General features: G+C 50.7%; 7 protein-coding genes across 7 annotated transcripts; 2 read left to right on the top strand and 5 right to left on the bottom strand.

Moving 5' to 3' along the window:
* Positions 1-521: 521 nt before the first annotated feature.
* Positions 522-2,931, top strand: BO80DRAFT_444128 (uncharacterized protein; the record flags this gene model as incomplete). The annotated part of the gene is made up of 2 exons (XM_025721412.1): positions 522-606; positions 1,010-2,931. 2 exons carry the CDS (start codon positions 522-524, stop codon positions 2,929-2,931), a joined length of 2,007 nt encoding a protein of 668 aa, XP_025576200.1.
* Positions 2,932-3,594: 663 nt separating this feature from the next.
* Positions 3,595-6,119, top strand: BO80DRAFT_454459 (putative C6 transcription factor; the record flags this gene model as incomplete). Its single annotated transcript, XM_025722070.1, has 8 exons — positions 3,595-3,645; positions 3,711-3,734; positions 3,827-3,948; positions 3,994-4,460; positions 4,514-4,809; positions 4,860-5,285; positions 5,333-5,568; positions 5,621-6,119. The coding sequence occupies 8 exons, from the start codon at positions 3,595-3,597 to the stop codon at positions 6,117-6,119; spliced, it is 2,121 nt and encodes a 706-aa protein (XP_025576199.1).
* Positions 6,120-6,185: 66 nt separating this feature from the next.
* On the bottom strand, positions 6,186-7,552 carry BO80DRAFT_424239 (short chain dehydrogenase). Its single transcript, XM_025719235.1, has 5 exons — positions 7,375-7,552; positions 7,223-7,302; positions 6,852-7,099; positions 6,590-6,793; positions 6,186-6,525 (listed from the first exon to the last, which is right to left on the bottom strand). Exons 2-5 carry the CDS (start codon positions 7,278-7,280, stop codon positions 6,259-6,261), a joined length of 777 nt encoding a protein of 258 aa, XP_025576198.1. The 5' UTR covers positions 7,281-7,302; positions 7,375-7,552; the 3' UTR covers positions 6,186-6,258.
* Positions 7,553-7,896: 344 nt separating this feature from the next.
* BO80DRAFT_379797 (potassium channel family protein) lies at positions 7,897-10,261 on the bottom strand. The gene is made up of 2 exons (XM_025716785.1): positions 9,754-10,261; positions 7,897-9,705 (listed from the first exon to the last, which is right to left on the bottom strand). The coding sequence occupies exons 1-2, from the start codon at positions 10,023-10,025 to the stop codon at positions 7,968-7,970; spliced, it is 2,010 nt and encodes a 669-aa protein (XP_025576197.1). The 5' UTR covers positions 10,026-10,261; the 3' UTR covers positions 7,897-7,967.
* A 371-nt stretch (positions 10,262-10,632) lies between these two features.
* Positions 10,633-12,325, bottom strand: BO80DRAFT_492882 (putative integral membrane protein). Its single transcript, XM_025723792.1, has 6 exons — positions 11,985-12,325; positions 11,918-11,937; positions 11,825-11,861; positions 11,711-11,778; positions 11,191-11,663; positions 10,633-11,127 (listed from the first exon to the last, which is right to left on the bottom strand). The coding sequence occupies exons 1-6, from the start codon at positions 12,163-12,165 to the stop codon at positions 10,773-10,775; spliced, it is 1,134 nt and encodes a 377-aa protein (XP_025576196.1). The 5' UTR covers positions 12,166-12,325; the 3' UTR covers positions 10,633-10,772.
* A 180-nt stretch (positions 12,326-12,505) lies between these two features.
* Positions 12,506-13,656, bottom strand: BO80DRAFT_473031 (uncharacterized protein; the record flags this gene model as incomplete). The annotated part of the gene is made up of 4 exons (XM_025723158.1): positions 13,452-13,656; positions 13,069-13,232; positions 12,755-12,893; positions 12,506-12,657 (listed from the first exon to the last, which is right to left on the bottom strand). Exons 1-4 carry the CDS (start codon positions 13,561-13,563, stop codon positions 12,506-12,508), a joined length of 567 nt encoding a protein of 188 aa, XP_025576195.1. The 5' UTR covers positions 13,564-13,656.
* A 640-nt stretch (positions 13,657-14,296) lies between these two features.
* On the bottom strand, positions 14,297-15,782 carry BO80DRAFT_45697 (uncharacterized protein). The gene is made up of 5 exons (XM_025722202.1): positions 15,309-15,782; positions 15,092-15,247; positions 14,695-15,017; positions 14,559-14,628; positions 14,297-14,496 (listed from the first exon to the last, which is right to left on the bottom strand). The coding sequence occupies exons 1-5, from the start codon at positions 15,601-15,603 to the stop codon at positions 14,363-14,365; spliced, it is 978 nt and encodes a 325-aa protein (XP_025576194.1). The 5' UTR covers positions 15,604-15,782; the 3' UTR covers positions 14,297-14,362.
* Positions 15,783-16,331: the final 549 nt, after the last annotated feature.

Genomic DNA, 16,331 nt, shown 5'->3' with positions numbered 1-16,331 from the left:
GGTGTGACGCGTTGGCAGATTATCAGTTGGGTGCTTGGCTGCAGTGGTGCATACCGGAGGGCTGAGTACGCAGGATGCAGAATGCAACCGCCGAACGACAGTAAAGCTGACTGGTCACCCTGGGGCCCTTATATAATACGTGGTACCATTTCCGGCTTAAAAACGCCTCGAGGAGAGTGACAGGCACTGACCACGTTTCAGGGTGTCAGTGTATCAGGCAATCGAGAGACTACGGATTGGGGGAAGAGGGAGAAGAGGGGGATGGATGGGTTGCCAACAGAGGCCCGACTGCTGTTTGCCTTGATGATGCTGGGCTCCCAAACGGGTCGCAAGTCACACGTAGCACCTAGAACCGGACGAACTAGTGCCTGCTGAGTGTCGCAGGAGACACATGGAGGGTCTATGTATGGTTAAGCATGAGATCAGCGGCGGTCCTGGACCACTATCCCTTATAGTTTCAATAGCGCCCTCGGGGATAGTCGCCAGGGGCTGACGGGGAAAGAATGGAGACGGAAGTCAATATGGGCGCGCTAAGAACGTGTCGCCGTGAGATTCATGGGACCAATGGATTGAGACTGATGCCTGGATGGGACACGGGCAGCGAAGGTCAGGAGAGGGGTAGAGGAGGTTGATGAGTCGAGTTCTGGTGTTCAGTCCAGAGGGTCTCGTCCGTCTCCTCCGCAACTTGCTTAGTTGCTTGGGGGTTATCAGTGGAGCCGACCGGGGCTAAACCCAATCCGCGCTCTCTATCGATCGCCCCTCGAAAAATTCTGGGTCGATAAACGATTAATCCATCATCACAATCAAACCCCCCACGACCTCTATCCTCGTTTCCTTTCCCCCCCGCATTATTCGTCCCTACGATTGGATTTCTCCCGCCAACGTCTTCACGGTCTTCCCGGTCCTGGTCGGATGTCATCCATCCCGCATATCGATCCCAGTCTAGCCCGGCTTCGCTGCAATCGCAACTAACGCATGATTCCGTCGCAACCCCTCCCACTCTCCGAAGAGTGGACGGATCCGGATGCCTACGTCGAGGCCCTCCTTTCTTTCGCCAATTCTTCCGCCATCTTTAGGCACCTTTGCGGCGGTGTGCATATCCTCGATTTCCTGACCCGCGAACCGGACCTGTATACCTCCCTGCTCCCGGAACATTGGAGGTCCTTTTTCGACAAGCATGATATTCAGGATATCTTGGACCTTCTCCTGCGAGATGACATCCGGCCTCTATTAGACCAAAGTCGGGAGGCTGTCGCGCATAGTAGAGAGCCAGATGCAAGTGCACAGTGGCGAGGGGCTGCCCTGCCCCCGCTGGACCTGCTGGAGTACATCCATCAAATCCGTCGACTGAGCCTGGGAAGAGACTTCACCCCTCAACAGCCCGGAACACCAACCATACCCAGGAAGATCGCGGTGGGAATGAATGTGAAAAAGTACCATGAGGTGGCGCACTTTTCCAAGTACGTTGATTCCTTGTGTGCCACGGTGGACGAACAACGAGGCGATCCGATCACACACGTCGTTGATTTCGGATCGGGCCAGAGCTACCTTGGGCGTACACTTGCGTGTCCTCCTTACAACAGACACATTGTTGCCATTGAACGGAAACACCAATTCATCAGCGGCGCGAAGGGCATGGATATCCATGCCAAACTGCAGGAGAAGAAAAAAGTCAATATGTACAATAAGAAGCTTGCAAACTGCAAGACCTGTGTGGAGCCAGAGGTGCACACAGCGACTAATACAGATGTCGGGGAGTCTCCAAATGAAAATAGCAATGCCACAAAAGAATCTACAGATGTGGCGGGCGGAGACGGAGAAGATGTCGCCATGATAAATGTCTTCCGTGACATTAGTCTTGCGCCACACGAAATAGGTTCTGCTCCTCATCGCAATGTTCCCAAACCCGCTGCAGAGGAGGAAGTGGATCCAGAGAAACCGAGAGGTAGAATGGACTATATCGAGCATGAGATCAAGGACGGTTATCTCGAGCCCATCATCAAAGACGTTATTGAGGCTGCGCCTGCCGAGGTGGAGACACAAACCCAGGGCGATTCTGCTGCAAACGCCGACAACAATGCCAACAGCAAATCGAAGGATGCCAACGTCATGGTCATCTCCTTGCATTCTTGCGGCAACCTCCTTCATCACGGAGTCCGGTCTCTGACTCTGAACCCTTCAGTCAAAGCCATTGCCATGATCGGCTGTTGCTACAATTTAGTCACCGAGAGACTTGGCCCTGCAACCTACAAGCTTCCCATTCTCCGATCGATGCATCCCCGTCTGACAAAGGATGCTGTCGCCTACGACCCTCATGGCTTCCCAATGTCGAAACGCTTCGAGGACTATGAGCATGAGAGTGGAACTGGCATGAAATTAAATATCACCGCCCGCTCCATGTCCTTGCAGGCCCCCTATAATTGGAGCAGGAAAGATAGTGAAGACTTTTTCACGCGCCACTTCTATCGGAGTCTTCTCCAGCGTATGCTCGTGGACCGCAAGATAGTTTCGAAGCCCAAAAATCCAGACAATCTTTACGAAGAATCAACCGACCTCGAAGATGCGGGGAACCCTTTGATTGTGGGATCTCTGCGAAAGTCGGCTTTCGTTTCGTTCTCCGCGTACGCTCATGCCGCAGTGACGAAATTGGGTCGCGACCCGAATTTCGGCGAAAAAGTCAAAGCCGGAATGGCGGATTTGTCTGAGGAAGATTACGACCGCTATGTGAAGGATTACTGGTATGCGAAGAAGAACCTGAGCGTGGTCTGGAGCTTGATGGCTTTCAGTGCTTCCCTGGTCGAGGCGATTATTGTCGTTGACAGATGGCAATTCCTGCGTGAGCACGAATCGGTAAAGGAGTGCTGGGTTGAGCCCGTGTTTGAATACAAGGAAAGTCCCAGGAACTTGGCCGTCATTGGAATCAAGAAATGATTTGATCTGCGGCCCGCTTTTCTTGGAATCCGATCAACCCTATCGCCTATACTTCCCGATAATTTCGAGGTGGCTTCACAGCTTCAGTCCTGGCCGTGGTTGACTCGCCACCGGCTCCGTATCACTCATTGGAGTTATTGAGCGACAAGGGTCATCCCGGCATGGCCCGAAGAGGTTCTAAGACTGGGTGGTTAATCGACATGCCGACCCTGGATGCACATAAAAACCAACATAGACTTGCTAGGTCTTGCACCTAGCTGCGATGCGATCACGAATACAATGCATTAGACGAATAGAATATTTAGCGGATCTATCATCCTCCCGCTTAGATTATTTGCTATGGATGGGGTTTAACGTAGAACCGGCTCTGCATATGCAAGGGTGACTGCTGCCTGACACTTGCATAGGCCAAAATGGCCAAAAGGTGGCAGCGCTGGAGCTTCGGAGGGGATATCCGGAGTTCAGAAGCAACACGAGCAAACAAGCGAGTGATGCCAGAGAATCTGAGAGAGCGCAAAGTTCGTTCCACCAGCGGTCGGGCCCCGCGGGTTCCGAGCCATGGCCTGTCTCAGCTGCAACCACACCACCGGTTGCTCGAGCCCCTCACCAAACCCGGCGCGACTAGAGAGGAACAGGATCCATTATCTCGAGAAGCTTAACTAGATGGAACCCGAGGGACCCGAGAGTGATAGGGAGCCGGTGGTCAGGCGTGCCGTAAGTCCAAGTTGCACCGCATGCCATAGTCTGCCGCTTGACTCTAATATGCTGACGAATGCCAGTGTGACCAATGCCGCCTCAGAAAGGTACGTACTGCCTAAGAGCTGCAGTCAGCCAGTAATTGACGTGGCTTCCGCTTCATGGATGGTGGACGATGTAATACTTATGCTTGGACTAGATACGCTGCGACAAGCGATCGCCCTGCTCTAATTGTCGCAGTTCCCAAATCGTATGCCGCTCAACCGGTGCCGGCCAGAAGCCTCCGGAGCCACGGAAGCGCGTTTTGATCTCGAGCCAGTAGTATGTATGACAGGTCTACTCTTCGAGTTAGCTGACCTTGTACAGTGAAAGGAAGATCGATCTCATCGAAGAACGCCTGGGGAACATCGAGCGCATTCTCCTGGAACTTAGATCGAGCGCCAAGGGTGCTTCGGAGCCATGCTATCATTCCACACCTCTGTCCAGGCATCTGAGCCCATCTGCTGCCAATTATAGTAACACCACTGCTGCTTTGGATCAGCATGAGTCTACCTCCGCCTTTGAAGGCAATTCATCCCTCGCAGCTCATTCTGCATACGCCAGGGAGTTCCTGGAGACAGCCGTTTCACGCAATGCGCTGCAGATATCAACACCAAAAATTAGCACTGCTCTGGCTTCCTTGAAGCAGATGGTCAACATGCAAGACCATCAGGCACAGTTGCCACCCCGAGAAGTCCGGCTCCCAAATCAGAAGGCCATTCCTGACTCGGGATTGCAGGAGCTACCGTTGCCTCCGGTAGACTTGGTTCTGGCGATCCTGCGCAAGTACAAGAGTAGGTTTGATTACGCGACATTTCATGGTTTCTCCTTGTTAATGTGCTGTCAGGCCAACCCAGTGTTATACAGACATACTTTCCTTTTCTCTCAATCGAGCGTCTGGTTGTGAAATGCCGCGAGGTGTACTTTGCCACGGAAGTATACTCTGATGCCACCTTCATAGTGATTAATGGGGCTCTTTACTACCTGATCAGCGACATGATCTCCACAATCGAGAATAAAGATACCAGGGACGAGTATGAAAGGCATCTGAAACTTTGTCAGGTCAACCTCGAAACCGCCTTGGCCAACTTGAGCCTCTTTATGCCCGCGACGATCGAAAACATTGAAGCCCTTGCTTTAGGGGTAGGTGCAGTAACGTACCCCATTCTTGTATGAAACTAACCATTGCCAAGGCTGTCTATGCTATTGAAATGTCAAAGCCATCCTTTGCGATGACGTTGACCTCAACGGCATTCCGCTTATGCCAAACGCTCGGATTTCATCGGTCACCCTCATTAGAGAAGAGCAGTAAATCCGTCCAGGGGAATATGCTATTCTGGACAATCTATATTTTAGATAAAGCAGTATCCTTGCGGCTGGGACGCGCGTCAACCATCCAGGACTATGACATCACTTCGTTGGAAGGCCTCGATCTGACCGGAATAGCGGAACCATTCAAGAGCATCTACCCCTTGTGGGTGAAACTCGCCACAATCCAAGGCAAAACCTACGAATTGCTTTACAGTCCTGCGGCTTTGGCCCAACCAGAAAATCAAAGGATCTGTCATGCTCGCCAACTAGCTTCTGAGATGCAGCAGATGGTCATGGAGCCATTCGAGGTTTGTACCCTTAACAATACATCCATCACCATTCTAATATCCGCTAGAAAATCAAATTTGACACAAACATGTCTGCTGTCGATGAGGTTTTCATCAGATCTGACAAAGTTGCCCGCTTGTCGGTTTTGTCTCTGATATACCGGGCCATTCCTCCACAGGAGGCACAAGGTACATTCATCTATGAATGCATCGAAACAGCCCGGTCAGCCCTCGAGGTGCATCATAAGTGTATGTTGGATGTAAAGAAGATGAACGAGCTCATCAAAGCTGCGTACTTTCACTGGTAAGCTGCAGGCATTCACACACTTTCTTGATCTAATACGTCGCTCGCCCAGGACAATCCTTTATGCACCGTTTGTCCCATTCATAGTGATCTTCTGCCACGCAATTGCCGTTTCATCCTGGGAAGACCTCGCTCGACTGGAAGACTTTGTGGCTTCCCTGCAACCCAACTGTTTCCTCTCCGAAGCTATCGCGAAATTGTACCAGCTATGTCAAGTCCTCAGCAATGTTGCTAGGCTGTACATCGAAGCAAAGGAACAGGCGCAGACCAAAGAGGATCAAAACCTAGCGTCAGTCGGTCAGGAATTCGACGTATATCTTAGCGCACTTGGATTGGCACCCATGTCCACTGATGACAGTGAAGGCCAATGGCCATCTGCCTCTGCTCCTGCCGGATCGGTTCCTGAAGAAATAAGGGGCACAACGGAGGGTCAGTATACTGCGGCAATACCGCAGACCAGCCAATTAGGGAACTGGTTCTCGGGGAATCAGCATATGATGGGCTTGTTGGAAGAGGACCTTTCATTCTTTGATCCTTCTTCTTGGGCATAGCCATGGTAAGTGTATCCACCCCTTTGTGCGCCTTTTTAAACGTGACTCAAGTTTCATTGACTACCAAGACAACTAACTTGAAGTGCAGATCACCAGGATAACATCCTACATGTCATTTGATCCTTGCCAACCTCATGGACTAGATACACTTACCACCGTCGATGATCATTTCTGCCCCATTGATAAAGCGACCCTCGTCGCTAGCCAGATATAGACACATGTTCGCGACGTCGTCTGCCTCCGTGAGCCGGCCCAGCGGCACATTCCCGATAAACTTCTCCCGATTCTCCGGCGTATCCGGCATTCCTGTGAACATGGAGAACAAGGGCGTAGCGGACAAAAGAGGGCAGACCGAATTCACCCGGATGTTGTGTGGGCCATACTCCGCCGCCAGACCCTTGGTCGCCTGGTATCATCAGCACTCAGCCCCCACAACAGCAAAAGGGTAAAAAAGGCAAACGTTGACCGACATTCGACACGGCCCCTTTGGACGCATTATACCACACCAAGCCCGGCCGGGGTCTCGACGCCCCCGTCGACGAGATGTTGATCATCGACCCTCCCTGTCCCTGCTCAATCACCCGGGTCACAAACGCCCGACTGCCCAAGAAAATCCCCTTCACGTTCACATTGAACACCCGCTCCCATTCCTCCTCGGTAACTTCCACCGTCGGCTACAGCCGTCAGCCAATCTTCACCTGAAATCAAAAAAACAAAAAGCGGAAGGGATACCTTATTCCGATACGTCACCCCCGCATTATTCACCAACACATCCAACCTCCCGAACTGCGAAAACGCCTTGTCCACCACCCGACTCCAATCCTCCGCCTTGGTGACATCCATCTGCTCAAACACAAGGTTCTCGGGATCCTGAGCCGCGGTCTTCTGACCCCCTTCGGTACTGATATCCGCGACGACGACCTTGGCTCCCTCGGAGGCGAACCGTTGCGCGATGGCGGCGCCGAAGCCAGATCCGGCTCCTATATCCAAAATTAATAACGAAATGTATTTTATTCCGTGAAGTTGTACGTATATAATCATCCTTCACCAATAGACAAAAGCAAGAAAAGTAAAACAAGTAAGAGAAGAAGAAAAGGACGAACCCGTAACGATAGCGACTTTCCCCTCCAACCGGGATCCAGGAGTTAGGACTTTCGTCATCTTGAGACGTGATTCTTAAGTTCTTCTCAAAGGCCAATAAGATAATAAGTAAATCCGATAAGTTCTGACGAGAACAAATACAGTATAGACTTACGCAGCCAGCTGAGATGGAAATCAAGGACGTAGACGATGGTGGTGATGTTATCTCCCTATCCATCCTACCCCGCTTGGAAAAGGCATTCTAACACGTAGTACGACGATTACTGTGCTAAAAGAGGGGTATGCAGGTCCATTGGTTGGTTGGTTGGTTGGTATCGTGCGGAGATGCGAACCTAAAAGAAGGCAAGAGAGGAGGGGGTGGTGTAACGGGAGGAAGTCCGGGACCGAGGATCTGCGGTAAGATACTCCGTACAAGACAGAGTACTCCGTATTGGGGGGGGGTTACTGTAAATTGGAAGCGTTGTGGGGGTAAGTAATAGATACGGTAAGTAGGTAGCTAGCGAGCTGTATTGGGATTCGGTCTGGCTGGCTGGGATGGATAGATTAACGGATCCGATCCCTGGATACTAGCAGGGATATGCGGAGGGGATGGTTGGTACTCGGTATTTTCCTCTCCGGGGTGAGTGGAAGAAGCGGCTTTTTGGTGCGACAGGTACATGTTTCGTGTAGACTGATTGAATACCGGGGTTCTATCTCGGTGTGGTTATAGACATAGATCAAAAAGTATGTACATGAAGGGTTGGTTATTTATTCATCCTCGAATCTGATCTCTCTCTGTTTTCTTAATGTCGGCTCATCCTCGTCCCTTGTCGTGCTTGCATTTCGTGCCTGGATATCAATATACCGAATCAGACTTTCGCAGAGCCGATTTAGAACCCACTCCGGCTCGGTCTCCGTCGCTAACATCGGACTCGTTTTGCCAATCCAGTCCCAGTTCAGGATGCCATAGTCATCCTCGTGTATTTCTACTCTGTCGGGGCTTGGATCCGTGAACCGAATGAGTCGCGTGAACGCTACCCACTCTTCGTAGCTATATCGTTTCGGATCTCCCGCCACAACGTCCTTGGTCGTTCGCTGGATCGCATATGCGAGTTGCTGTGCAAGCTGGAAGCCTGAGGAGGCTGCTCCTGACGCATTCCCTGAGGCTGTGTCTGGTTCGCTGGCGAGTTCTTCGATCGATCTTGCGGGGGGGTGTTCTGAGCTGTTGTGTGGATGGCTGGTCCCGTTTTCTGCATCGTCCACACCAACGTGAAAGCCTTGGGCCACCCGTCTTTTTTCTTCGCGACGCTGGAGAGCAGCGTATATGGTTGGGAACCTGCGAAGGAACTTCCTGTATTTCCCCGAATGCGGGAGGACGGTCCAGTCTGCGAAAACGCTGGTGGCGTGCTTGAATGCGAGAACAATGGTGTCGCTCATTTCCGAGATCAGAACTGTCATGGTGGGAATGGAAATAAGGGACCAGACGATAAAAAAGGGCCTCGATGCGTTGGTTGTTGGTGTGAAATCCCCATACCCGATCGTCAGGAGCGAGCAAAATCCGAAGTATAATGCGTCGAAATAAGTGATGTCTTCAAGCTTCCAGAAAACGACAGCACCGCACGTCCAGACTATTCCAAACATAATGAGACTGAGAACCAGGTTGTACCACCGACGGAAAAGGACAGTTTCGTACTGAATCGCACGCATGGCATCGAATCGGTCTTTCTCTTCTCTCATAATAAGGACCTTTGGTCGGCCGACGAGAGAGAATGCGTCGATAGTGCTTCGCTTGCCTGACTTTCGTAGGTTCTTTGGGGTAAAATCAAGATGTGGCGCTTCTGAACCTGGTTCCAGGGAAATGGAGTGCTGAATGGTTGCTTGCCGCTTTCGTTCAACATGCTTTCGCACGACGTTGTCGTATTGCAGCTCCCGGGCAAAGTCATGGATACTTCCTACCACAAGGCCCAGTATTATGATGCCCATCACCGCATAAGGAAACACCAGGCCTTTCCCAACGGAAGTTGGAGGAGTGATATCGCCGTAACCCAGGGTTAAAATCGTGACGTCAGAGAAATAGAGTGCATCTGCAAATGAAATGTCGATGACCGCATGGAAGATTGCAGCGCCTATTAGTAACCATACCACAAATGCGGTAGTCTGCAAGATCAGCGTTCTCTGACCGTCAGTGAGGGCAAAATACTGCGGATAGTGTCCGCGAACGTATCCCCACATGTTGATCATCAAAATGACGGTAAGCAAGAAATAGAGAGCTGCTGCGATGACCGCACTCCAGTATGCCTGGGAGTATGTCTCATCAGGCGGTACTGGACTGTCATAGATATGTGTCGCGGCCGTTATACCAATCAGGATAGCCGTGGACAAGCACCAGAGAATGATAGATGCGGGCAAGGCTATAATATACCGCATAGTCCGCGTGAAGTTGAAGAGCAGGAAAATATTGCCGGCGATCCCACATGCAAGTGACGTAGCATTAAGTGCTATGCACCTGGTAGAATCAGCACTGTCCATCTCTATCGCTGTGGTTGGTTCTCACCATCGAGGGTCTCGCATGAGTTCCTGCACCTGGGCACCGGATGAGTCGGTTCGGCCAAGAAGTTTGCTCTTCCACGGCATCACAAGTGCAATGATCGACATAAGGTTCGCGAGAGGTGCCGACGTAGCTGCTATTAATGGGATTGCAGTGGACGCAACCCACCAGTCTTGGGGTCCGTCATCATCCGCTGGCCTTGGGTGAAAGTGACTTTGGACCCATTTTCCAAGCGACTTCTTCTCCGTGCTGCGAGGCTCAACTTTGTCTTCGTTCATGTCTAACCTGATACTATACAAGCACCACTGATCAACTTCGATGAATGACTTCTGAAATGAAGAGGAGAATGTAAGGTATTGGCTGAATGATGGGTTAACAGTTCATTGTCACGGTGGTAAACACGGAAGATGTATCAAGGTGAGGGGTTTCGAAATGTTCAAATTGATATCCATGAGGTGAAGGCTAGTCCCCGAGGACAAAGACGCACATTGAAGTGTCGCAGCATTGACAAAGCATCATGCCAGAAGCCCAGGTTCTTTGTTTGGCGATGGCGGCAACTCGCGGCAACGATCTCGTGACGAACCAGCCCTGACAACGTGCCCTACTGGCCCCATTGAGACATGACGTCATCGCATCGCGTCTCAGGTACCGCCAGCCCCCATGTTTCATCACACTGAAGGTCTTTTGCTAAGCATTGTCAGCATCAGACAAGCTTTGCGGCGCTTTGTGGGTCCAACAAATCTTCGGCATTGCTGCTACTCAATTGAAACCATGACTACTGAGGCTCACTCACACATCAATACTCTCGGAGTGACCGGAATGCGTCCAGCCATAATCTGACTGTTTCCCCGGATGAGATATCAAGTCGTAGACAAAAGACATTAAATTTCACTGTCATAATTGGTATATACACTATACGGACAAATCGATGTTAATAGAACCCCAGCCCAACCGTCCAGGAAGTTCCCCGAAGCAGAAAATAACCATGCTACCAGAACGCCGTCATACCAGCACGCTTTTGGCAATCATTCGTTCTCAATGTATCGCGTCGTCACCGTGGTCGACACATCCACTGTTCTCATGATACCCATAGGCTCTAGATTCTTCCGTTGCTCAGAGTCGCCGCGTACCGTCGTCTCAATCCTTGGCGCTTCTTGAGCATTGGGGATGAGGATGTCCTGATCCGATTCAATTTCCGTCAAGGTCATCGGTGTGCGACTGGGTCGGCTGTTCTTGGTTTTGCTCAACTCGTATTGCGAGCTGTTGGTGTTTTTACGGCTCGTGTCTCTATTGCTCAGGTACTCGCGGTGGGTGTGAGAGGCGAGGGCTGAAAGGGCGGGTAAGCAGGTACAGATGACCCCAATCGCTATCTCGGCGTTTCTGTCGGCAGAGGAACTGTTAGTAAAGCAATTTGAATGGTTTGATCTCAACAAATAGGCGTACCCAAACATGTTGATGCGCATAAAAGCTAGCGTCGCATCCTTCGACTGTCCCGTCAATATAATGAGGACCAAACGGATAACACTCGATGCACACGCTAATCCACCCGCTCCCAAAATGCCAATGACCCTCAGTTTTTTCTTGAAGGGCAATTGTAAACCCAATGTCAAGGGCAAGGGAAGAATGAGAATAGTCATATCGCTAACAACACTGACAACCGCATCGGCGAGGATGATCGATGTTTGATCGAGGCATGTCCCCGGCGTGTCAGGGGCCCAGAACTTTGATATAGGGTCGCAAATCCGGATCTTGACAATGACAGCCGGAACATAGTAGGCGAGCATAATTGCCAGGAATACGTAGATAAATATAACTGTTTTGCGATAGGGGCTGAATACTCGTGCGATAATCCAGAGCAGGGACAACTTGGTCAAAAATGCGGTCGGCCCATACATAACCATCGTGACATACACCGTCTAGACAAGTTAGAACAGCAGATCCAGTCATAGCGCATCGCACGCACCTTTTCGAATGGTATGCGATGCGATATAGGCACATCAGCGTAGTGAACTCCGCCTCCAAAATGACCCACTGGACCTGCTCAGTAAAGTCCCGCGAATTCTCGGGATATACTTACTGATCAGGGCGATAACCGAGTAGCAAACACCAAGAAACTGAGGACCAAGGAACATGAGCATGTCGCTCTATGGAGTAAATAAATGATTCTTACCCAAGCACCTAGGCAAGGCCCTTTGGGTTCATCAGCATTGACCAACTCGGCTGTCCACAAGACTTACAGTCTTCTTTCCTGTAGCCATCCATTATAACCAACCGTGTGAAAGAGCGCAATCCAAAGAATATTGTCATTGTAGTGATGCATATTATTTGCGTTGCCAGATTCCATTTCTGGACAGACCTGTCGATAGGCCTACCTGTTGCATCGACATCATCACGTCCAAACAACTCCATGAGCGTCATGGCGAATAGGTTGATCGCCCGCACCCACTTCCAGAATGCAGGAAATAGAACAGAATCCCAGCAGTCTGGGTTCACGTCCGCTTTAAAATGAACCACAACAAAAATTGGGATCCCGACTCCTGACACATCAATTCTGGTCGATACATCGCGGGCATTAAAGCTCTCCGATTCGCCCTTTCCAAAGCCTTCGCATTTTTATTTAGACGGGGCCTGTTCCCCCTGAGAAGGGTAGCGTCTTGCCGAATAATTAAACTACACTCCTTCGTTGGTCTTCCTGCGACAGGGTTAGGAATTAGCGACTGATGGGTGCTATGAAAAAAGTACGGCTAATCCATCAGCTTTACCATTTCTGAGCAAGGGCTCCAGGGATAACAAGGCTCCATAGCTGACGATCGTGCCAAGTGGATGACAGTGCTTGATCAATGGCATTGAAGTATTTCTCATTACGGATATTCTCCGTCGCTTGGGGCCGCAAGTGGATAGGTGGGTGGCCTGGTACAGTCATCGTGCCAGTGACTCAAACCCATTTAGGACTGGACTGGGGATGACTAAGTCTCCGCGCTGGATAACTACATGTGGATGCGCTAACCTGCAGGATGGGTTTCAAAGCTCGCTCTGCAGTCCCAGCCTCGCATGTTGCGGGTTGCGATGAAGCTAAAGTCATGCAACGCAATCAGACATAGGCCGTTTGGTTTCAGCATCCGATCAACAGGAGCAAACGCACTATTCTGTCAAGGGCGTACTCTAGCGTTAGATACAGTGAAGCCAACACAATTATTGAGGTTGATGGGTAAGAGAATTGGGACGACGAGGTGTCGATCGAAAGCCACGCTTAAGTGTGATCCATCATCCCTCGCAGGTAAGATACCGCGCATACAGGCCGGCACCAATACAGTTCCATACCGTATCGGTAAGGCATAATCCATAATCCCTACACCCAGCGAGGTCCGGGGCGATGTGGGGCACCGGACGTCGGGCGGCAAGTGGGGCCCGTTGCCGCTTGAGAGAACCTAATGCCCGTGCGGATCCAACGCTGTTACCAATTGTGGGGCTTAGGGGCGAAGATCCTGCCTTTCCTGGTATAGCAGGTCTTACTTTATATTACTAGGATTAATTGGCCACTAGCTAGTCTGGGATATCATAAGTACGATACAGAAAATTGACCAGGATTAATGGTCGTTGACGAAAAAAAAAATTTTTTTCTTCTGCTGGAAATCCCTCGAGCAACGCGTTGTCTGAGATCAGCAAACATTCCTCCGAAATTTTTGAAAGGCAAAGGATCACACTATCAATTGGGGTGGAGTCATGCGTAAGCTTTGTGTCCCCTATTACGCGTGGTAGATAGGCAAGGTCACATGGGAATCTGAATCTCTCCGGGCGACGACCGGAGATCGTCATGGTGTTGCTTCTGTCAGAAAAGTTAATGGATGGAGCATGCTACCCTTTCACACCATCTCACCTTGCAGAGACCTGCTGAAGTGAGATACGGATGCCCACAGCCCTTTGTTGTCTGACACTAAAGGCCATGCACTCCCTAAATACGCCGTATACTATGTGGGCTTAATTCCTTTTGCGTGTTCCGCCCTAGTGGAGTCGGGAAGGGCTGGCAAGCGCTGATCGCAGCTGCGTTGTGGCGTCTAGGAAATGTGGGCTGCCCTACTAATTTAGATCCTGATACGATGTGCTACGGTACGGTGCGAAATTCTAACTGGAACCTGGTGCTTTACCAAAGGCAAATATGTCCCAGGTACTGCCGCTTCCGTCTATGTACAGCGTAGCTAGAGCACTGATAGGCGGCTATTCTGCAATCAGAGACAATAGCCCAAGTTATGATATTAGTAACCGGCAAAATTTTGGACCCACTCAAGAAATTGGCGATGTTCTCGGTGTTTCGCACTCTACTCCGTACGGAGCACATTTCCTTTTCTCTACACCATATACCCCACTTTTTGTTTTCTTTTTATCTGCCCACCCTAACAATGGGACTGCAGTCGCCTGTACTCCGTACGCTGACAATCACCGTGCTCAAATGCCTCAGCAATTTCCAAAAACTCCTACTAGGTAGCAGGTACATGTGGGCACGGGAGTCGGAGATGTCTTCTGCACTTCAATATACATGGCTGTCATATGCAAGTCACCCGCCGACAATGCAAAGCATTGTTGAAAGATTGATCCCTGCATGCCATGTGTGCTCGATTTAGAAAATGGCCATAATATTTGGAGGCGAGGATACTCCGCCTGGCATATTCAGGGGGACGGAAGCAATAAAGAAAGACCAGCGCTGGAGGTCTTGGCAAGTTCGCGACAATGCCTCCAGATCAAATAGCTCCCCTATAAATTAGATATAGTCAGCATATCTGACTTCACATCAGGAGCTCTATGATTTAACGTACCGATTGGCATACCCCAACCTGCGAGTACATACTCATGCAAGAACACATCCGGCGACTGGGGCGGGTAGACCTGCCATATGTCAGCAGCAATGTCGAGATGATGATATATTACACCGAATTCCGGTGGGAATCTCACCTCCCAGCTAATTGCATCACTAGCTATCGCAGCGAATCCAGTGTTCCAGAGCCATCGCAGCATATCTGTAGTCGCCTCGACCCCAGCGTGCTCCGGGGTCGGATTATTGGCGTACTGCTGCTTCTGATCATCGGTCATGATCGTGTCCCATTCCTTGGTTACCCCGATGCGGACGAAAAGTATGTCACCCTTTTGGAAAACAATGCCACATTCCTTGGCAATCTCCTCGATGTCTGAAAGCCGAATCTGATGCGTCGAAAATGTGCTGTATTTTATGCCTTTTTTCTCTGCCCATGTGGCATAGTCGATCAATACCCCGCGACCTATCACGGCATGCATCATGGCAATTAGTCGTCTGTGCTACTGAACCGCTCGTCAACCAAGGGACAGGCCCTACCAGCGATACCCTCCCGCGCCCAATGTTGTAAACCAATCCGGTCGTTCTTGCGGTCGGTGATCTCCTCGGTCTTCGTGCCTCCATAGAACACTCGCTCGGTTTGGCCGTCAACTGTCTGCGAAAAATGCCGTAGACCATCCCACTGGCTACTCTGTTCTAACGATGGGTTAGCTCTAAAAGGTGCTATAGGCAATGGCGGGAATAGTACGGAACCTACGAGGGTTCATTGTAAAGATATCATCAAAGGCCACACCGCCCAGAAGCGGGACGATCTGGTGATGGCATGGCTGACGGTTCAAATTAGGATAATCCAGCTTGGTCAGTTCCCATCCCATCGTCACCCGTCGGCCAGTCTTGATTTCAGTTGCGGCAGCCTTTGCCACCACCTCCGGAGTCAAGATGGCGAGCTTCCCCAATCCTTCCTCGTGGCTTCCCGGCTCTCCAACCCATACTTGCTTCGGGTTTGGCAGTTCGTCAAAGGGTATATCGAAAGGCGATTGGTTGTTTGGCATGTTTTCAAAAATGAGTTAGGCGGATAGTCGGTAATACAGACATAGAATGCAATAATTTGTGGGATGGTAGGAACTATCAGCAGCGATAAGCAACCGGCTACAAGTAGTGTACGCTCAGGAATAAGCCACCGGGCAGTAGCGGCAGTGTCTACCTGCTTATGTAGCCTGCTGCAAGGGGATCTTGTGATTGGCACCAACTTGAATTTGGGAACCGAAGGGAGAAGGGCAAGTTGGCGTGTAGACAATTCAACGCCGTTGGTCGTAGCAGAAATACCTGGTGGCACTAAGCGAATAAGTACATGGATAGTCGCGATGGAGTCCCGGGCTAACACGTCTGGGACTCCGCACCGAATATGCACTTATTGCACCCATGCTGCTCGTGCTCTCCACCCCCTGCGAAAATCTCTGCCAAGTTCCGAGCCCACAGGCCCAGTACCGATAGAAGATACGGAGTAGATAGTCCGTAGAGAGGATAAGGCAACTAATTTCAACTCCGCCGAAGGAATGGAGCCCGGAGATCCGGAATATGGCCCGGAGTTAGGCTACCAGACGGCCGGCCTGTCAAGTAGATAGTGTGCGTCTGCCTGTCATTTCCTCCCGCCTGACATGACACTCGGGCGGCGATAAACGCGGGATCAACTGATCAGAAAACATATGGCAGCCAAAGTTAACCGGGAAGGAGAACCTTAATGTGGGCAGCAAAACATGCCGACATACGTACGGAGTAC

Source organism: Aspergillus ibericus (assembly GCF_003184845.1).
Source record: "Aspergillus ibericus CBS 121593 unplaced genomic scaffold BO80scaffold_15, whole genome shotgun sequence".
Classification (NCBI taxonomy): Eukaryota; Fungi; Ascomycota; class Eurotiomycetes; order Eurotiales; family Aspergillaceae; genus Aspergillus; species Aspergillus ibericus.
The sequence above is the reverse complement of the archived record's forward strand: the minus strand, read 5'-3'. Positions and strand labels throughout refer to the sequence as shown.